General features: G+C 37.1%; 1 protein-coding gene across 1 annotated transcript in view; it reads right to left on the bottom strand.

Moving 5' to 3' along the window:
* Window positions 1–2,003: 2,003 nt before the first annotated feature.
* RPAP2 (RNA polymerase II associated protein 2) overlaps window positions 2,004–22,991 on the bottom strand; it is a gene marked incomplete at its 5' end in the record, with an annotated part of 37,111 nt that continues 16,123 nt past the window's right edge. The window contains 3 exons of the mRNA XM_080624045.1: window positions 2,004–2,478; window positions 3,108–3,257; window positions 21,125–21,193. Of these exons, the coding sequence (XP_080480171.1) occupies window position 2,478; window positions 3,108–3,257; window positions 21,125–21,193 (220 nt within the window). The 3' untranslated portion in view covers window positions 2,004–2,477. The remainder of the gene's footprint in view (window positions 2,479–3,107; window positions 3,258–21,124; window positions 21,194–22,991) is intronic.

Genomic DNA, 22,991 nt, shown 5'->3' with positions numbered 1-22,991 from the left:
CCATCCTCTTTGGCCAGCACATAGACTGCTTTGAATAACTCTCACCAGTTTTACTTTCTCTGTATATGCAGTTTTAGTAACACTGTTCTCTTCCTGAGATTACCTCTTTACCCTTACAGAAAATTGGGTAAGAAATCCGTATGTGCACTATGCAGGTATATGTCACGTATTGCTCCTTTGATGAAAAGAAGCTGTAACAGCATGAAGCAGGCTTTGCTTTAAGCTGTTCTTCTCTTCTTTAATATATCAATGATATACAACCTGCCTGAAAACTTAACCAAAATGAGAAGGGAAAAGCAAAGCAGTGAGCTAAGAAAGGGCAAGTCTGTTAAAAGACAGATAGTTGTGGCAGAAATTAGCTTTAAGCTCAACTAAGGTCTGGATTTGAACACTTCTAACCAGTTAAGCTGTTACAAAATATGCTTATAAGAAAACTACACAGATGAACTTAATTTCTGGTGCTTGAGTTGTGTTCTTGGTATAACCAGTTAATGTTGATAGTACAAAGCATCCTTTTGAGATGAGGCTACAGCCTTCCTCCTCCTCAAAAATAATGGGTGTATGTATACTTCCTGCATTTATTTATGTGTTTTATATACATCTAAGGGAGATAAAACATTAAAGGTAAGTGAAGGATATCCCTTCAGGGCATTTCCAGCGTATTACAGAATGGGAGGAGAAAGGTTATTCTGTTCTCTTAGGGCAACAAAAAACAAAAAGAGTGAATCCTATTGAAGAGGTCATTTGGCCTGTGAACTATTCATTATCATTACCAGATCACATGGTTGTTACACAGTAACTGCTGAAGACCAAGCCTAAAAATAACCCCCCAAAAAAATCACACCACAAACCTGACAGGAAGTGTAAAAACTTTCCAAATGAGAGCCACTGAACCTGATGAAACACAGTCCTATTCCCAGTGTGATGTACATTTGTAATGCCTTCTAGGTGCACTCAGTATGGCAGCATTGTCATGGGGTTGTTGTAATCTTTATGCCCCAAGGTAAATGTACATGGAACAGAACAATGGCTTGCTCAGAATCTACACTGAAATACTAGCTAAAAAGAGAAATTTATTTACCTTCCAAAATCAGGAGCAGGGAGATACAAATTCAAGGTTTAAGTTTTGCTCAGACTATCATGCCTATTGCTCAGTCTTCTATAAGCTCATCTTTTGGTGAGGTCTTGCTCTTTCTTTGCACAGAAATCAAGTAAAAAGCTTTCCATCATGATGCTGATCCAATGTATCTTCTATCCAGACATCATGACCTTGACATCAGGCATGTTCTGATCACGATGGGTATTCTTTTCCTACTGCATTCTGTGAAAAATGCAATAGCTTGAACTCTGCAGTAAAGGTTTCCTCAATCTAAACAGTTTGTTTTACAAGTTTTACTGAACATAATTTCCCATTGCAAAGAAAATTAGGAAAAGTCAAGCATCACCTAAATAAAATCTACCACAAAATGAAGCCTCCAGGGAAAAGCTTCATGGGCTTCTGTGTGTAGGGGGCAATCAACGTATTTATCCGGACTGTCATGAAGGAACTACATTGCAATAACGTAATGAAGTGTAGAGCTCCCTGTTGGGGCCCAATTACAGAAACAAAACCAAGGAATAAACTCTGGTTTTCAAATGGAGTTGCTATGTAGCAGCCCTGCTACATCCTGCTTCAGACTTAACTTATGCTGGCATTTGCTGTGAGTGTTTCTTCTCAGGTCTCCTGAAGGACAGTGAGAACTATGCAGGAAACCATAATATGGAATTGTCAAGAATTACCAGTGGATTAGTTTTAAATTGCATTTTATAATGGGTGACAGAAACATGTCTAAACACAGTCTAAACAAAACTCCGAAATGAAATGAATACAGAAAGCCAAAAATTAAGTTTTTAGTTACTAAAATATATTTTAAAGTCCAAATTAGTAACCATTAGAAGTTGTTTAACTTTTACACAAGTTCAAAGACCACCCCTTTTCTTATAAGCAGCAAGATAAACAGGCTATACGTCAGACATCTTTATACACTCTTGTCATTGTTCTTAAAGATTACTGTTCCAAGCATTGGATCAATTGGAAAAATGTCAGCTACGGTGTTCTTAACACTCCAGGCTAATATGCTTGGTTTGTTTTTTTTTAATTTCTTTCCCCAGTTCCTGTAGACAAATTTTGGCTGAAGATTTCCAAGGCAAGTAAAATCCAAACCAATCCAAATTTCTTTCTACTGCTTTTAAATAGAGTTTTCAGACGATCTACGTTTTAACTAGTCTTAAACAACTGCTGCTAGAGTTGGCTTCTCCACAAGACTTGAGAATTCTTATTCATAGGAAGGAAATGACAAATCAAAAGTGCAAGAAGTACAATTAAGAGTAAATTGCATTTTTCTTTTAAAAGAAAGAAGGTCCAACAATTGAAGGTGTTCTTCTGTTCTCTATGCCACTCTTTCAGATAGCAGGAGATGTTGACATGATCACCTTATTCTGTGAGGAACAAAGGAGTGAGGTCAGTAATGTTACTACACTAACTACTATAATGCTATTATTAATCAAATCAATTAAATATGATCAACATAAATAAGCTGTTTGTTGTTCACATTCTCAGCCTACCCAGAATGTAGAATGTAGTCTCAATATTACGCATAAAATACTCTGCTTTTAGCTCAGTTTTATATCAAAAAGACTGAACATAACAATTTCATTTCAATAATAATAAGCCCTAAGACTTAACCATTGTAGCCACACTTTCTTTTGTAACAAATTGTAGCAGAACTTGAGTAAAAATTCTTCCAAGAATTGCAGTAAACCAACTCTACAAAAACCAATTATAAATAAATGGATATATAAAATATATATTATATAATAATATTGTATATATAAACTATCATCAAAAGGCTGAAGTAGTAAGTAAGCAGCTGGCCTTTACTGTAAATGACAAGATGATAACACTTATTTCCATACCATACATATTTCTTTAATATGTACTTTACACATGTTCTACTCTGGCTGATACGATCTGTAGGTAGTGTGCACACTCGCAAAATGCTGAAAATCAAACCTGTTGCTAACTGGCTTAATTTTCTGCCATGCAAAATAACTTGCAATTGACTGACCATTGAAGCAGGCAGTCCTTGAGAAATATTCTTGTTAAACTTTCCAGATCTTCCTTTGTGAAATGCAGTTCCTCCAGCAATGTAGTCAGGAACTGGGTGTGCACTGGGCTCATCTCAGTACTCTTGAAAAGTGGAGCAGTTTGTGACAATCTGGCAAAAAAAGTAAAGATTAAATATATGTTTAGTACGGAAAAGTGACTTTTAAGTGTTAGATGTAAGAATGCAAAGCTTGTGAGTTTGAATACCTGTACTGAAGAAAGGCACTTATGTCATACTTGACTCATTACAGTATGTAAGGTTGTATGTATTATACAGGTGTGCATTGGTCTATAATGTAGACAAACTAAATTCAGAAGAAAGGGAAAAATGTCATATAATTACACACAAAAAGGAGGTTATCAGTCGTTTTCTTCTTTACTACAAAGCCCGTAAACATTCATACTGTAAAAGTTGTATAGCTCTTTATATAACATGAGAACTATAAATTCTATCTTAGAGTAACCAAGAGGACTATTTTAAATACAAATATATACATACATATATATATATAAATACACTCAAATATAAATTCAAGATGAATATTTTAACTCCTTGACAGAAGTTGTACTTAACTGGTAAGTCACACATTGTCAAACTCCATGAAGACATTCAAGAGGGCCGCTTACTTGGATGATTCTCCCTCTGTTCTCTATGCCATAACACACATAGTATGTCAAAACAGCAAATGCATTTTGCTTGAAGATCAGATTTCTCTAAACACACAGAAGCCTCTCGGAGAGGCATTTTGGAGTATTACTAATTTTATTTGATGCACATGGGCTCATGAGACATCAGTTAAATTCTCAAACCAAGGAGCAATTTGAGTGAGTAATCAGAGCAATTTGATTTCTTAGTTTTGACAGTCTGTCCTAAAGCATTTTAAATTATACTTCTTACACAGTGAACTATTTAAAAAACAGGCTTTAAGAAAGCCAGACAAAACTAGAACAAAGCTAATTTAATCTTGGAAGTTTTTCTATGGGATATTAGGTATCAATTTAAAGCTGATACAATAGCAAATCTTTGCTATAGTGAAATTATTTTCTGGTTTGGTAGCAAAATTAGGTGCTTAAAGTCTCAAAGTGCCTGCAGTCTTCCATTTGGACCTGATTGTCTGAACTGCTGTGTAGATGAAGTTCATCAAATTTCCATTGTTTTTAAAGCTTAAATGAATGGAAGCTGAAAGTAGTTGCCAACTAGGAGAATAAAGTGTATATACATGAGAACAGACAACAGAAATAAATAGGGTATTAGTGCACATCCAAAACCAAGCACAGTGTGCTGCTAAAATGCATTCCTCAGTTTAGAAGGAGCTATTGCCATGAAGTTCTACGTATATAATCACAGAAGGGTTAGAGTTGGAAGGGACCTTGAAGATCTAGTTTCACCCCCCGGCCACAGAGACACCACCTACACCACCAGGTTACTCATAATACCTGTATGGAGATGAGCTGAAAAGATCAGCTGCTGGTTTTCATTTATGCTTTAATTTTATTTGAATCTACTTTTATCCTGAAGTCCTTTACTTTTCTCATAATTCTATAGCAAAGGTAGTAATACTTGAATCTACTTCCCAAGCACAAATGATTTAAAAAAAACCCCTTTTTAATGATCAAAATCAAGTATTAAAGCTTATGCTTCAACATGAAGTGTTACTGACAAGATCACTTAACAAGAACTTGCCTCCTAGCACCAGTTACTTCATCTGGAATACTATATTTAAATAAATAGTGCCAAATTTAAGTAGTGTCAAATAAAAATTGACACTATATAGGAAGGAATTATTTTAGAACATATTTGCAGAATTATGTACATTTAATAAGAAACTTTAGGTAGTCAACAGCTTCTTAAAAAATTCTCAGCTCAGAAAACCTATAAGCAACTGAGATCAACCTCACTGCAGTAATTGGTAGTAAGACCATCTCCACTTCTAGAAAGCTGCATATATGTCTGTTAAGCAAAAATAGTAAGATCTTTTGTTTGTGAACTATTGCAAACCATAGTAAATAGAATCCCTTAATACAAAAATAAATCTACCAAAAAAATAGACTTAATAAATTAAATTATTTTCCATTTCTTTTTGGATTCCATTTCAGTAAGTACATTTAGCTAAATGTTTTAACTATCAAACACTGACACTTGGGGACAAGGACTTTGAGGAATGCTTGAAAAAGGACACAGCATAGAAATAGACTTGTGTGCAAGCCTTGCTACATAAACCCTCCCACAAAAGAGAAGTATTCACAGTTGGATTTGTGATTTTTGGACTGAGGCCACGAGGATTTGTAACGTATTTGATGACAGACAGGACTGAGTTGTTTCTTTACCCTAGTGAAATGGGTAAAGCAGAGTGCTGCTGCCTAGGGTGACAATCTGGAGGCTGAGTTTTGCATTATTTTATCAGCAGGGGAGCAGAGGAAGTGCTGATAGGGGATCAGAGTGACCAGTGATATCAGGGTGTTAGCCTGGAGACAAGGATAGTGGAAGACCTGGAGATGCATTATTACCAATCATCAATTTGCCCTTCTCAGGATTAAGTAGGTTATACATGAAACAAGACTGGTGGCAGGAGCAGTCCCAGATTCCTGAGTGCTGGTACCAGGCAGCGTTAACACTGCTGAACACTCTTGGCAGTGTTGGAGATTTAAACACGTTTTTAGCTGAATTTTCTTACTCTTGCCTTGAGTTTAACAGGACATGAGTAAGGATGTTATTTTTCAAAAAGAGCAGAAAACTTATGCAGTTTTAAGTAATATTCTAAAACTTAAATCTTCATCCTCACATGCTAAGTAATCTATTTGCATTTTCCTTTTCTGGAACTGCAGTCAGTGGTATGACATGGTTTCATGAATTACAGACATGTCCTAACCCTTAGACTGTTTAAGACACTCCTTGTAAAGAGTAGCTACAGCCCATGCTAAGAAAAAGGTATTGCTGTTGTCAGAGAAACAGCCAGGCATTAAATATTGAGAAACTGAGTACTCTTCTACTTTTAACTGACTGTTGGAACAGAAGCTTTTGTCTGCAAAAGAACAAACACAAGTTGCTGGTTTGCAGAGAGTGGTTAAGTTCTGTGCTTTAAGTAACACTGGTCCAATGACTATTTGAGGTGTAACTACTGCATGACAGCACATTAAGGGCTGTGCTCTCATCCTTGCACGAAATGCTAACAAAATCAAACCATAATGGTATGCAAATAAACCAAAACAGTATTTGGAATCAGTATCTTCAAGCCACTAAAGGTGCAATGACTCTATCTCTGAAGAAACTATCATGGTTGATTAAATTTAATGATATACAGGATTTCAGTTCAAGGATCATGGAAATGCCTCAAAACTCTGCAGCACCTTCAAAAGATGTAGAATATAAACAGGAAATATGATACTTGGAACCACAATAGTAATAACTAGCTACTGCAACAGTTAAGAGAGAGATCAATTCTGCTTCTCTTACTTTTCATGTTATGTTATTCACAAAAGTTTGTTCCACATTAAAGTAAAATAAAAATAAGAATCCAAAGGATTAAATTATTTCAAACCAATTACAGAAGCACACAGACCTAAATGTTACTGTCCAAAGTTATACACCCATTAAAATGAAACATGCTCAGTGCATGGAAAAGTAGTACAGTATAAATCAGACTTCATGAAAGTGTTGGTTTCCTACATACCACTTACACCAGTTTAAGAAGTGTTAAAAATACCAAACTAAATCTGCCAGATAAAATTTGGATTTTTTTTGGTTATTCTATATGTTCCAGGAAAAAAAAAGTGAAATTCATGTGATCATCAAGCTATTGAATGACATCTATCACACAATGTTCACACTATTTCAGTGCTTTGTATGAACTCGTATTTTTATGTAGTTAAAAGCACTAATTGGCATTTCCTATCCAAAAATGATACTATCCTTTTAAAGAAGCTCAACAAAAAACCCCAAACTAATTGTATGGCATGACTCTTAGATTTTGGACCTCAGGAAAACCTTCCTGATTCTGTGTAAGATGAAGTCTGTAATCCTCTTTGAAAAAAAGTTTAAATTTCCAAGCCAGCATCATGATATCAGCCAGTTACAGCTCTCTGAAACAGATGCCTGAAACTGGGTAAGAACAAAACCACATAAGAGCTCGAACCTTTCTGTTCCGCCAAAGTTGGTCACTTAAAATGACGCAAAAAGCATGGAGAAGTTGAGTGCGCATAAATTTACCCAGTATCATGCAAAGCACTTGTATATTCATGAATAAAAGCCGTATGTCAAATCTAAAAAACAGCAACAAAAATAAGCTCCTTCTAGGAAAAGGTAACTATTGCCAGTCCCTTTCCTTGTCTGCCATGCTTGGAACTTGAATGAGAATGGAATTAAATAGCAGAATGGACAAGCACCAAATGTCCTTCCATAGAAAGCTTTGGAAAATAGGATATAAATGTTTTTGCCAGTTATAGGCATTTTAGCACCATGAATAAGACTTAATGTATTCATCACAACATAAAAACTGGTTTTTTCTAGTTCAGTTTCTTTCTGCCTTTTGTTTTAAACACTTTAGCCTTGGGTTTTTTTAACATCATCAAAACCAGGATGACTGAAACTATTCTTCTATCAGAATGACAAAGTTGCACTAAGGAGCGCAAAAGTTTCTTGGGCATTACCTGTCAACTCCAACAAAGCATTAAACAGAACCCGATCTGAATAGAAAAACCCTTTGCATTAAAAGTCTTCCAGGGTATTGCCAATATTCAGACACAGAAGAGCAATATTTAATGAAACCGTACATTGAAGTGTACTGGTGAGATTTGGCAACAACCACTTAGTGATCCAGTGCTCTCTGTGTTTGATCAAATGGCACTGAAAGCAAAGCAGCTTATTGAAGTCAAAATCTTTAATTCAAAAGTAGGGAACACTACCATCACGTGGCTCACAGATCTTGGAAATTATCAGTTTTCCATTCAAAACTCACACCTGGTCAATTCCAGATTTGGAAGAACAAACTCAAAAAAGTAGGACTGCTCATCTTTATGATCGGTGCTTAGAAGAATTAAGTTACAAAGCCTTAAACCCACAAGATTCCCAGCTTTCCCTCCTCCACATGTACTTTTAGTAAACATTTGGGACAGAATTACCTAAACATCAACTGCTACAAGAAGTATTAACATATTTGTCTTACCAGCTCTGTACATACCATTTTGAGTTGAAATCATGAAGGAAATCATCTCTGATAACTTCTACAAGATATAAAGGATTGGAACTCACAAGGACTGGGGTGTTTTGATTTTGTTACAGATTTGATGTGCAATAAGAAAGTTCTTAACTGCAAATGCAATTCTTCTAATATAGCAGTTTTACAGAATACAGTCTTAGATTCCATTTTAATTATGTTCCTATGAAGGAAGTCTCCGACACAACTGATTAAACAATTTTGTTTAAGACAAATGGCTAGACTGAGTCAATACAAGTGCTACAGATCAGCAATAAAACTCATTGAAATAATGTGCACTGCAGCCCATTGACCATTTGCCTTCACACATGACTGGAGTGTGGCCAATGTATCAATCACTTAATAATAGGGCTTCAGTTGATGGGGTGAACTGAAACACTTGCTGCATTTATCCACTTCATGAACCCCCCACTGAAAGGCACTCAGACATCTTGACAGAGTAAGTCAAAGCATCACTGTGATTCTGTATGTTCTACACAACATATTGACTGCTTGCTTAATTAATTGAGTTCGTCACCAGTATATCACTGCATGAAGTACACTTGTCTAGGGACAGCAATTTTGTTAGTAAAGAATCTTAAATGACAGCAGAGATTTCCATAGCCCTTAAAGCATAATGCTTCCAACAGGCAAGAGTTTGTATTAGGCAGAAAGCTGATCTGAAGCACAATGTGACTGTAGTTGTAAGTTAAAAATGCAACACTAGGAGCTTAAAAAAATGATAACTTGTTATAATTAAGTGGTTACGCATATCATACTGGTTTAACATACATTCAGAAATTAGCAACTGTTACAGCCTCAACTTCTATAATTTAGCTGTTATGCTCAGTTTTGCTTATCTCCCCACTTGTTTCTTATAACTCTAGTTCGAGCATGATTTAAAAAGCTCAACATTTAAAAACCCCAAACCTTAAAAGCAAAAGACTGTCTCTAGAGTGAGTATTTTCCATTAGAACACATTAATATTTGACAGGCAATCTTGAACTGGAAGCATCTCACAACCAAGATGCACAAGAATTTAAATTTATCTCTGGAATTAAGTCTTCTTTTAAATCAAACAGTACTAGTGCCAGAAAAAAAGAATTAGAATCAGTGTCATCTGCAACTCTGAAATTAAAGCAACCTCTAATTTGGGGCTCTTTAACCAATACCCTATTTATCCACTTCATGAGCCCCACACTGAAAGGCACTCAGTCATTTTGACAGAGTAAGTCAAAGCATCTCTGTGATTCTGTATGTTCTACACAATATCCTATAGGTCAAAGAGGGAAGTCAGTATTCAGTGGCAGTTTTCTTTAATCTCCCCAAGCTTTTCCTATATTCCATCATCTTAATGAAAGATAAAGTACTCTAAAGCCCACAGTGTTGAATGGTAACAACTGACTGAAATAAACAAGCAATTTTCTTAGGAAAAAAAAAGCTACTTCTGGTCTAGTTTTAAACATAGCCTGAAGAACCCATTCTCATCATAAAGACAAGAATTTTGAAGCTAAAGTGCCACTTATGTTTTATTTATTATTTAACTTCCTTTCATTATTGTGTACTGACTTGTCCAGAGAATCCAGCACAGACACTTCAATCCTCTGATGGCAACAGGAACTAAATTATTCATAGTTTTAAATTTTTTTGTCCACTACATTTCAATCAGTGCTACAAACACTGATTCAAAATCAGCAACTGGATTCCTACAGAACCCGAGTATATGGCAGAACTCAAGCTTCATTCCCAAGTTAACTTTGTTCCCTGTTTCCAAGACCTTCATTTTCCTATGCAGCTTCTACAAATCTGTTCAAGAAGAATGCTCTCTTTGATACATATATGTTTATGTATATACTTACACACAACATAGAGTTTCTTCTTTTAAAGTTCACCTTTCACACACACTTTCATATAGCTGATGTCCAGACACAAATCAACTTCCATTCCCTTTTACTGGGGCCAAAATTCACTTGTGGTGCAGCCCAGGTGGTTACAATGACCAGTAAAAGGAAAGCATACCTACAGGAACAAGAGTTTATCTAACCACAAGTACTTACTAACAACTGAAAAAGAGACAATGGATTAGATTCCCTCTCTCCCTTTTTAATTTCTTCCCTCTGCCATCAGTTGTGTCCAAATAGGCAACTGGTAATTCAGACAGCACCAGCCCAACCAACATTGCTTTCTAAGACAGTGGTTGGGGACTTAAGGTCAGGCCCTTGGGACTGCTCAGCAGAGCTCCCTCGTGTGGTATCATGCTCTCCTTACACAGGCTTTGAAGGCTGAATAAACAGTTGCAAAACACTTTGCTGGTTCTACTCTAAGATACCATCCAAGAGTTCATGCTGTTTGTCCATCAAACTGCAAAAGCAAAGTTTTGGAAAGGCACTCCAGTGTTTTAACTACTGTGCAGGGGATCCATGTTGAGGCAACAGGCTTCTAGCTACCTGATGAGATACAGAAACTGTTTATTTTGAATGATTTAATGAAATGCAAGTGTTCTGGATCTTTGTACTTTTTTTTTCACCTAACGAACACACTATGTGCATGGATAGCCGCGTGGATTGTTTATGCCACTTTTTCCCTCTGCCCTGAGAGTTAAGGATCTTTCCATCAGCTGCCAGCTGTTATTTATAACAGCCAGCTGCGTGACTTCAAAGATCCTGCAATGAATAATATTAATATAATAATATTGCACTGATACAACAAGAGACAGAAGAAGAAAAAAAAAAATCAAGTAAATTCAGACTCCCCTCAAAATACTGACTGTGTAAGACAGATGGCCTTTGACTTTCAATGAAGGACAAGCAAAACACATACATAAAGAATTCTATTTACATCATTAGGTCAGGAATTAATTTTACAGGCGAAGGAAAACTCTAATGCAAAGGAACACCCAAAGTAAGTGTGAGATATGTTCACAGAAACTATGGTAGGACATTTCATCAAACGGCATAATGATTTAGTATAACTTAGTATAGCCATTTAGTGCCGTTTGTGTCAGTTCTGTACACTGTATGCCTGAAGCCAACACGCCTTAGAACGTACACTGCATTTGCTAGCATTATGCTGACCCTGTAACACTAAGCAGTTGGCTTCATTTAGTACTTGGGGCTCATTGGCATAGCTGTCTAATAAGAAAGAACACTCCATAAATACTCTGGTGTTACAATGTGAGTGACAAAAATTCAGGGACCCATGACTCCTTTAAAACTATAGTAATAATATGGAATGATTCTATTGACCTCCTGTTCTAGTGGTATTTGGGTACTCTGTTTGCAAACATTTATGTTAAAATGACTACCAAGACTGCCATCAACACAAATATCAGACAGGTCTGGCAAAAACCAATTGCTTGGGCAATCTTGTGCAAATTAGAGTTTCCAGATTTAACAGTGGATTAGAAAAACCTCTAGCCAGACAAGATGACTGAAGCAAGCCCAAAACCAGCTCAACAACATCTATGTTTCTTATCCAGAGTATTCTTCATACCAAGTTTAGCCGGATCAGAGATTGTGATTCCTATTATGCAATTACAAAACCCTATTTTGTGTTAATAGATATGACTGCAGAATAAAGTAGAGTACCCTCCTCTATGTTACTATATCCCAAGCTATTACTACAACATCAGTTCACAGATGTGAAGCATGAGAACTTCTATCATAGCGTGTGGATTTAAAGTACCAATATTCATACAGGGATTTGTTCAAAAGGTTTCAGTTGAGTTCAGTATGAGATCTGCATAATGCCAAGGCAAAAAGAAATTCACAGCAGAAACCCAGAAAAAAATCACTATCAGCTGTTTGTTTCTAACAAATCTAAGTTTCTTAGGTACACATTTCAAGGACAGGCCTTGTTTAAAGAGCTGCATTTATTTGAAGTCTGTTTCCTGCTAACCAGCTGACAGATCAAAGGTACTTCTCAGTCCTACCATTTGTTCCCATTTTTTCCCCCTCTTTCTCAACTTAGTCAAGATTTAAAATTTATTAAATTTACATTTATTTAATAAATTTAAAGTTTATTTTTAAAACGATCCTTTCATCCTTTTAAGTGTTCTATTCCTTACTTTTTATCTTCCACAAAGTTTTCTTGGGACACCTCTCAAATACTGGAATCTATGCCATTGAAGTCTTTGGGTTACTTACCTACAAGAAATTAGGCACAGGTACAAGTCTCTTTTAATTTTAAGATTAAAAAATGCTTAGTTATAAGCTTTTGAGAGCCTGAACCTTTTAAGGACTTAGTAAAATACACACTGTTGTATAAATTACTATGCACATGCCATGGGACAATTTAATACCTAAAAGATGCCTTTATATACAAGCCTTGTACATTTAATGAATTAAAGATAGTTCCATACACATCCATTTTTGCAACTGCAGGACTTGACTGCTGCCACATACTGGTCATCTATTCCTATAAATTCATTATCTCAGCGATATGCAAGAAAAAAATCAATAAAGATTAAATAAAAGGTATTGTCTTACAGTTAAACCAGCTCCAGAGCAATGTGCTTGGGTAAATAAATTGTCAATACTTGACTTCATAAAACGTACTCACCTGTACTCAGTTACTATGGAAACGATGATCATAAAATTGATCATAGTTTAGTTTCACAACTTTCTAACATCATTGTAACTTGATTATCTGCCCTTCAGTCCAATTCACAGACCAAGCACCTGGGATAATGCAGCTGAGTAAAGAGACATGCTAGGAATAGGCTTGCTTCCACTCTGTCCACAGGGTTTTTTTCTTCAGAAGTTAAACATAAGGATCTCAGTATTTTTCTACTTGCCTTTGCCAGTCTGGAAAACCAATGTCAGTGCAGCTGTGGACCTGACAAAATGAGGGTCTTAAAAATCCCCCAAAGTTAAAGGTTTTTAAGCACTTTTTCCCAGACATCCAGCTCACAGTAGAATTCAAAACCAATCAAACAAAAGACACACCCCCTCGATTTGTGAAAGTATACCTAAAAAAGCAGAATAGTTGACGAGGTTTGAACCAAACATGAAGAGCCACGTGAATCTCAGCTATTTTTTATCCTTTAAAGAAACCCCTGGATACCTCATCTCACAAATACAGAGTTCTGTGAAGAATGAGTTACAACTACTCAGTGTTATCTTCAAACGTTCAGACAGAGAGATAGATAAAGAGGGTGGGAGAGAGGGATATATACAGTTCTATGTGTGGTGTACATCAAAATGAAAAGAAACCTACCGAGATACCAAGCCTCTAAATAATCAAGCATCCATACAGCTTTTCCACTGATGCTGGTTTTGCACCTAACAGTATGAATTATACACACATACCTTCCCATACACTGGTTAGCTATGTTTGCTGCCAGCCAACTAAAACACACTTCTACTTTACGGAAGGAATGGGAAAAGAACATCGTTTGCTGTTATAGAAATGACTGTTCCAATGTCTTTGTATTATGCCATGCAAAATTTTATGTATAGTTACTTTATGCTTATTTATTCAACATGCTGATTAACCAGTGGCTGCCATCTTATCCCAAATATTTACTTTAATCATACACTTTGTATCAAAAGAGCCATCTGCATCCTGACGCTAAATCCACCAGCTTGGATAGTCTGTAAATTCTGAGAGCTTCATCATAGCCCATTGCCAAGAGATGCACTTTATACATCATCTTGTCAGCGACATGGATTTCTTTCCTCCCTCCCTTCCCCAAAAAGGCTGTATTTTCTGTTTTCATAAGCATGAAGGGAGCACCTTTCAGAAAAGACTGTACATCGTATTCACTGGTAACATCCCACATCAGTCTCAGAACTTAATTTCCAGACTACATGAGACCACTGGGTGCCAAAATGCTTCATATCTCAACTAACAAACTAACAAGTAGTAGAACAAACTTCCTTTGCATCAGATTCCTAAGGTACTAGGAAACCTTAAAGAGAGGAATAATTAGATCTTCACAAGATACTGCTCTTTCAGTGATTTTCTACAGTCAAAGTTTTCCTGTTGTAGTGGTTCCTGTTGTACAGTTAAGGAATATAATATTTCTACTTTGGGCACAATTCATTTCAGTGCTAAAGAAGAACAGGACACACCACTTAATCTAGTAGAGGTGCCATTCTGACTCTGCATAGAACCAACTAAATTAATCCTGAACTCATGCTAAAAATTCTGCTGGTACAAAATACCTGGGGATCAAATGCTAGGAAGCCATAATAACCTTTCCAATGATGTGTACCAGAAATAATTCAACACTGATTTTCATCTTAAAATGAAGTTTCCTGTAAGTCAAAAACACTGTGTATGTGTCATACCCTCATTAATGTAGGCTGTTCTTTAGAAAGTTTACTAAGTTAGAACTCTGAAAATGAAAGATGCAAGTGTGTGTCAAAGTCATGTTTTTCTTTTAACAGGTGGGTAATGTTTCATGATAAAAAATGTTTGCATTGAATGTATTAAGATTAATTATTAATAAGGAAGCAAGTATATTTTCATAGGGCTACAGCTTCAGGATTCAGTTGCAAAATGAACAGTGCAGTTTGCTCAGTGAATGAAGGTAAAATACATTTAGTTTAAAACTAAGTTTAGTGCAGCTGTTAAGCGTGTGGATTACTCACATCTTACTTTCAGCTTTCTATATTACCGTGTAACTGTACAACTTACTCTGTGCTCTGACATGACTTCCAATAAGCAAAGGTGTAAGTGGCAATGATGGAAGGAGGAAAACTCAGACATTACCAAAGAAATCTTCTAAATATATACCTTGTCAAGAACCGTAAGTTTAAACCAGTTATCTCATAGGGCTGGGCAATTCTTCTATCTGCTTGATCATAATGGTGGCACAGAGTTCAATTGGACATGAACTCCACTGCCTGAGTTAGCTTCCCTCAGAGTCAATGTGATAAAGCAGTCTTCTGAAACCTAGCATGCTATCTTTCTGAGGGCTGAAACAGAAGTTGCAACAAAAATCTCGCGTTTACTCACACAAAAGGCTAAAATTAAGTGGCAGAGGAAAGTACTTTCCCTACTATCAGAATCTTAATTCACACGTGCATTTGGAATATAAAGTTCACAAGGGTGACTAAAGCAGAAGATTCAACATTATGCACATACAAACGTATTTCTAGATTCTAACAAAGATTAGACAGAACACCACCACCATGAAGGACAGTTTATAACTACTGCTGCCCTTTGCACACCAGCTCTGCACAACTTCAGTCTGAATGCCCACAGACACTGCTGGGAACATGCAGATTCCTCTCTATTGGATTTTCGAGTCATGTGGCAGAAAGCTGTGACCCTGCTCTTCCCTTGCACTGGGCAGCAAAACTGGGAGGTGCAGAGAAGACAGCTTCCTGAGCCAACCCTCCAGCTCCATGCCACAGAAGTCCAGGAGACAGTGTGTGCTAAGCTCCGCTCCTGCTGATGGGGTCAAGGACCACAACTGTAAAGGGGAACTAATGATCCTGGACTCATCTCAGAGCTTGCACTGGGCATCACACATTACACGGCACATCCAAATCTCCCATTCAGAAGGCTATCCCTGAGAAATACTAGAGTGGAAAAACCTGCAGCTGCATCTGCTGCAGTGAAATCCACAGTGTCACTTCCCTGCATAGCAGCACTACAGCAACACACAAAAAACCACGGGGTCTTTTTTTTTGTGCAAGGAGCAACACCTTCTTTGAAACTGCTAAGGTTTCTTCTTTTACTTTCTCCCTTATGAATGATGAAGATATGTAATTAGAGCTAGCAGCAATTAATTCCAACACTGCAAATCCCTCAGAAATACTGTCCTATGTATGTTTCCTAAGTAGTATATGGAACATGCTAGGAGGAAGTAAAGTAATACTGATCTCCACAATACACCAAATATGCAGATTTGAGTGTGCTTAGAAAGTGCTGATACGTAAGAACTGCTTAACAGAAAACTCATTTGAGTTCACGCTCACCAAATGACAACCTAACATTAAGACAGAAAAAGGGCAGAATATACTTTTAAACTCTTTAATGTGTTAAGACAAAGTTGCCTTTTTGCTATTTCACACTACAATATAACTCTACAGATAGGGACAATACTATCACCATTCAAACACCCTTATAAAAGAAAGACTTTTTTGATTTTTAGTCCTGCAAACTCTGTTTCAAAATGGGCAATTGTTACATTTCTAGCTTAACAATAAACGATTTTTCTCAGCTGAAACCTAGACCCAATCTTCTGTCACCAAACTTGCTATATAAAAGATCATCCAGCTGACTTGTATGTGGTTTCTGTAGGAAAGAGTCACTCTGCAAGTCTGATTAATATCCAGTATGTTTTTTGTACATTGGATTTGCACATTTCATACATTCAGACATTTTCAAACAAGAACACAGCAGCAATACCCCAAACATCTGAACTCCTCTTAAACTAATTTAGATTTGTCAGTGCTGAGCAATAGATGTGCTCTTGTGTGCAAAGAGGTAAAAATGCATTCTTGAACCCAAGATTCTCCAGTTCCTGAACTGTTATCTCCAGGAGAGTAAACCTCTAGAGTCCATCTCCACATGACACATTTATCTAAAGTGGCTGCACACATATAATGATGGCTTTTGTTTAGTGATCATGGTCATTTTGAGTTTGTTTAAATACTGCAGCCGAATGCTTATAAACTAATCCCAGAACATTTTGAAATGCTTCAAAGCTTTTAGCGGGGGGAACCTCTTGCATTGGCAGTATAGATGCAGCTGACCACAGTTCACTGGAACCAGCCAGCCCAGATAAGTAAGATGAAAGCAGACATTTCCTGAAAATATCTTGAAAGCTTTCCATTAGACTGTACCAGGGGTATACACTGAAAACAGCAAGTGCCCCTGCTTGTATAGCAACCAATCTTCCACTGCTTTCTTGAACATCTGTATTTTTATCTATTTATCTGGGGGGGAAAAGATGGAACTTCTGTATTCTAGTTTACAGTGCATTATATAGCAGCTGTTACTGTAACAAAAAAATACTACACATTGCAGCAGGAAGACATAGAAAGCTACCATTGTCAACGTTATTTCAAATGGGAAATAAATAAGACATTTCACCTACAGGTAATTTTAAAGAGGCATACACTCCATGATGAGCATGAATGCAATTATTTGAACGCAATTCTCTGGCTGTCAAAGTGAACTGTAAGAAGCATCACTGGATGTGCTGGTTATAAAGCCAGGAGTGCCTCAGGCTAGATTTTCAATAAAGGCTGAGACTAGCTGTTCATATTTTACACGATAACTTGATTGAATAAATCCAGCTGTTCACTAGGAACAGGGAACGCTCCACTGTTGCGATCTCCAACATTTTATACTTTGAGAAAGATAGTCCCACTGTCTAGTTTCAAGCACTTTATTTCAAAGCAAAGAATTATGAGCCCTGGTTTCTTTAACAGTCAGTAAACTCAAGGGCATGTATCTACTTTTAATAAGCTTCTTGAGGACCAGCAGACTATAGAGGAAGCTTAAGTCTAATTTAAGCACCAAAATTAGATGTTATGACAATCCAACATGCTGTATCCTACAAAGAATTAATATGCACACTTCTGTGAAAGGAAGGCAGCATAATCATAATGTGATACGAAGTATTAAACAGTGATGACATTTGAATTCAATACAGCAGTAATGATAATGGTTATTCAGCCCAGTAACACACCATAAAAAGGGCGAGGGCACTCAAAAGTGCACTGTGAAGTACACTGAGTGCTTAGCAGATGCCACGTACAAGGAGGAAGTGGCAAGCCACAATATCAATTCACAAAAATGGGGTGCAAGCAAAGTCCAATAGTTGCTACTTTAAAGAAAACAACCTTGCCCCTTCCATACAAACCAAAAAACACTTGAGGTCTTCAGTTTCTTTGGAGGTATACCCTGAAATCCCATTCTCACTCTGCCTTTGGTAGTCTGTGTCCTTATACCTCTGGTACCTGTAATAAGGTCTTTCACCCTCCTGGAAGTGTTATCCTCTTCCAGGGTGTTACTTATGCTACTTCACTGTTTAGTGTTAGCAGTAAAATGTCCATCCTGTGTCTCGGATCAGGTCAAGACCTGTGAATACACATTCTGAAAATGTTCTCCTCTTTCAGTAACAGAAGCTAGTAAAGAGCTATCTTCAACTCAGGCCCCATACAATTCTGTCATTTAAATGACTTTACGTGTGCTGAAACGTGCAGTAAAGAATCACAAAATCATTTAGGTTAAAAAGGACCTTTAAGATCGAGTCCAACTGTTAACCCAGCACTGCCAAGGTCACCAATAAACCATATCCCTAAGTGCTACACCTACACATCTTTTAAATCCCTCCAGGAATGGTGACTCCACTTTCCTGAGCAGCCTGTTCCACTGCTCAATAGTCTTTTCAGTTAAGGAATTTTCCCCAATATCTAATCTAAATCTCCTGGGTGCAAAATGAGGCCATTTTGTCTTGTCCTATAGCTTGTTACTTGTAGCAAGCTGGGTATCAAGACTTCTCAGCCAACCTCCTTTCAGGTAGTCCAGTAGGGTCTCCTTGAGCATCCTCTTCTCCAGGCTAAATACCCTAGTTCCCTGAGCCATTCCTCTTCAGACTTGTGCTCCAGACCCTTCACCAGCTTGGTTGCCCTTCTCTGAACACACTCCAGCACCTCAGAATTTACATGAAATCACCCATAAAGAAATAAGCAGCATAGCGCATACACTCTCAGTATAGCTAAGGGGAAGCCAGAGAAAACTTTAATAGAGTATAATTCTTTTCATGAACAATATTAGTAAGATATGACAGATTTGTTGGCAGACTACAGGAGGTAAGGGCCACAGTGTGAGGACCTGTCTGCAAAGGGTTGCCCAGATCCTCAGTAGCCTTTCCCTGCACACTTCTAGCTTGCACTAAATATTCAAGTTTGATTAGAATTCCCAAATAGTAACATGTTCTGTTTTAATCTTTCCAGAAATGATGCAACACTAATCACCTTCTTAGAGCAATCTTAACACTCGTTCTTAACACCCTACCTACATTTTTGCACATCCTCTCTTAAGAAGTGGCTGAGAGTTGTTCAAAATTTGAAGATCCTGAGCTTTCATGGACCTTACAAAAGCTGAAGTCAACAGGAGTTTTATTCATGATTTCACTAGAACAACAACAAAATATACCCTATTTTAGGATCAAATACAATTCATTTGTTTAGGGTTGGGCCCTTGAGGGCAATCAGTATAAGCAGAGAACCAAGACCGCCTGCTACTTGTAGAACATTTTGAAGCAATTGTAAAGCAGTCATTAGGTATGTAAACATTTAGAGCTCATCATTTGCAGAGACACCAGCAACATATTTCAACTTCTGACCAAAAGAGTCACCATTTCCTTAACTGTACAGAGACTACTTGAAAAATTCATAAGATCTGTTTCACAAATTACCAATTCAACCATAAGAATATATGGTAAAAATGACAAAAGATTTGTTCTTATAGTTGATAAAAAATTCATGCCGAGGCATTCAAGTAAAGTTACTTTCTGTGTTCTGATTTAATGAATCATTTGAGCGGTATCTGGCTGGGTGACACAGATGTAAGGCTCGCTGAAGCCTGCTCTAATGCCTGCTGGTATAGTCTTCCTTGGGACAGTAAAGCCAGAACAATGTGTCAGACTGAAGTAATATCAAGGAAAGTAAGTGCAGTATTGGGGATGCTACGAGGCTGGCCCACAACTCTTCTTGACCTGTGAAGGTCTGTAAGTACTTCTCTGTCCCACAGGCTCCAGTGACCCAGGAAGCCCAAAAGCAGCAGCAGCAGTGTGGTAATAAACAGCCTCTGGAATAAAGATTTTTGCAATCTTGTAATTCAAGCTGAAAGACATACAAAGATTGCTTGATGGTTTAACCCTACTGAAAGCCAGGGCCTGACGCTGTGTGAAACCACCAGTGATTGCTTAAAAGGTGAACTCATGTTAAATGTTTAAAATGGATTTGTGAGAAAACTGTCTGGTTTAAACCAGTTTATATCTTTAACTTCAAAAAAGTGCATGAATTTGGAAAATACAAATTAAGGAAGTTACTTAATGCATATTACTATAGCTTTTATATACCATGACTCTACATAGACATTGACTGAAAGACACTTTAATAAAATCAGACTTCCCGTTAGGAAAACCCTTGGGAAGAATTTATTTCTACAGTAAGTAGAACCAAGCTAAGGAGGACTGTAGGCACTGTAGTATCGTAATCTTAAGAAATAAAGCTAATCCTTACAGAAATAAAACACTGGGTCCCCATATTCCTTTCAGATATTGGGGAGTTGCTAAAAAAGCTTTTCTCTCTCAAATAAGTTTGCTAGAATATTCAAACAAACATATGTAGAAGCAAATATGGAAATAGTATTTCCGTATTATGGAAATAATTTGCCGTTAATTTGTGAAAGTGAAATCTTTTAAGAAATTAAGTAAAATGAGAAATTAAAAGTGTAACAGTTATGCCAACTCCAAATAATACATGTCATTTTGTCCTACTGTAACAGAGAAGAATGTCTGTCAGCAGCAAATGGGAGAGTGAAGAATACTCCTTCACCCCATCAGCCCTCTTTAAAAACCACTACAGCTTAACTGTAGTTTTTTAACATGACACTAAGTTTGTTCATTGTTAACATGCTGTTGCAACTGGGACAACCCTGATTTGTCAAGAGAAAATTCAGTTCGTTTACATGAAAAACCATTTCTGTTGGTTCCCCAGTTAAAAGTTTCCCTCCTTTTATCTGAAACTTACATCTTGTCTTGATAGGCTAAAGCAGTTACATGTGAGAATGTCTGACATTAAATGGTACTTACACAGATAACAAAACAATAGCAATTAGAGTCCATTCAGGCATTTTGTGAATAACGTTTCTGTTTGTTAACCTGAAAAATAATAAGAAAAAATATCAGAACATTTCAAAGTGAAAATAAGCAGAATTGTAACTGCTGAATTTTGGTTTAAGTCTACCATTAAAAGACTTAATACATTGAGTTACGATGTACCATTTACAGCTGTAGCTGAGCAGTTCACAACTTTCAAGCTTCTCTCTCTCTCACCTTATCCTGTAACAGAGGAACTGCAGAATTCCCAACATGTCTCTTTTTTTGATATAAAAGTGGGATGGGGAAGACTGAACAGAAGCTAATCCTTTGAATTAGCTCACAAGTAGTCCTGGCTGCTGTGAGGACTCACCTCTCACTGGGAAGCTACCAGGCCCCCCACATGTGCTTATGAAAATATGAACCTTCTTACACCCTTAGCTTCCCCCCATTGGCTCCAGATCCAGATTTGCTGTAAAAGCTAATATGGATTTTGTATGATACTGGAGAAAATCCTCTGATGATTCTCGATTTAAAAATGGAAAACCAGAATTACAACTATGCAATGGGAGCCAGTGCAGATATAAGAGCAAGAAAAGTAAGTGTGAATAAAGAACCACATGGGTGCTCAACAAAAGCACTGCTGTGTTTTATACCTGCTGACCCATTTGGCTGAACTTCGTAGTAAGACAGATCTTTAAGTCAAATGTTAACGTGACTTAAAACAACTCATGTGTGAGTTGCTATGGCTGAATTTAGGCATGACGTGTAGCGTTCTAGACAAGCAATTCCATGGCAATCACAGCTAAAAGCAAAGCTGTGGCTATGTGGGCACCCAAAAAAGGGCAGCTGCATTCATTTTTTCAGACAAATGGCACCATCCAACAGAATTACTGATGGGCAAGTGCCTCCCTGTGTTTACTTCCCTCTTGCTTTGGGCTTCTCTTCTACACAGCCTTGTATAAATTCAGATCACAAGTGAAGCTGCTCTGTCATCAGTAACACATCTGTGGGCACTGATGAACGTGGGAGGCTGCTTAAAGTTAAAAACATGGCAACAAATTCACATCCGGTTTGGTTTTTTTTTACATTTTTAATTTCTTCGGGCAAGTATCTAGTTACCAAAAAAGTGTTAAAAAGTGGAAAAAGAAAAGTATTTGTACTTTCCATTGCTGAAATTTACATTCTGTTAACAAATTCCCCCAATTATATTAAAAATGGTCATTAAAAATGCATTTATGCATAGTAAGAAGCTTGATAGGATCGTTCTGCATTTCCCTACTTTATAATATTAAAAATCAACAAAACTGATTTTTATTAAGGACAGAATCATAGAATCATTTAGGTTTGAAAAGACTTTAAAGATCATCAAGTCCAATGATAGAAATGATCAAAGCGGTATTACACTAGTTTCCCTCTCAACTCTCCAAGTTTTCCAACCAAAATAAGGCTTTGAAGCAATGATTACTCAAGTAGTGTCTCAAGAGCTTGAGTTTTGTTACCTAATGAAAGGAAAAGACCTGTTCTGTACTACATGTATAGGAATTGTCACATCAAACTAGAGCCAAAAGATCCAGCAAATACAGATTTTTGTTACCTTTGACAAGATTCATGTTTACCAATCACTACTTGAAACAGCTTAATGGCATTAGCTGGCAACAAAGCTTCCACCTGGTAAACTATCATTTTCTGGCTATAGCACAAGAAACAAAACAAAGGCTGACTATCTTGACTCAGTACTGATGACAGTGATAAACACCACCAAGAAATGCCTGATGGAAATCATCTTGACAGGCAATTCATACATAACATTCCAGTTATTCTGCTATGGTGAGACACAATGGAAAAGACAGCTCTGAGC

The sequence above is a fragment of the Psittacula echo genome (assembly GCF_963264785.1).
Source record: "Psittacula echo genome assembly, chromosome: 7".
Lineage (NCBI taxonomy): Eukaryota > Metazoa > Chordata > Aves > Psittaciformes > Psittacidae > Psittacula > Psittacula echo.
Note: the sequence above shows the minus strand (reverse complement) of the source record. Positions and strands in the feature narration are given on the sequence as shown.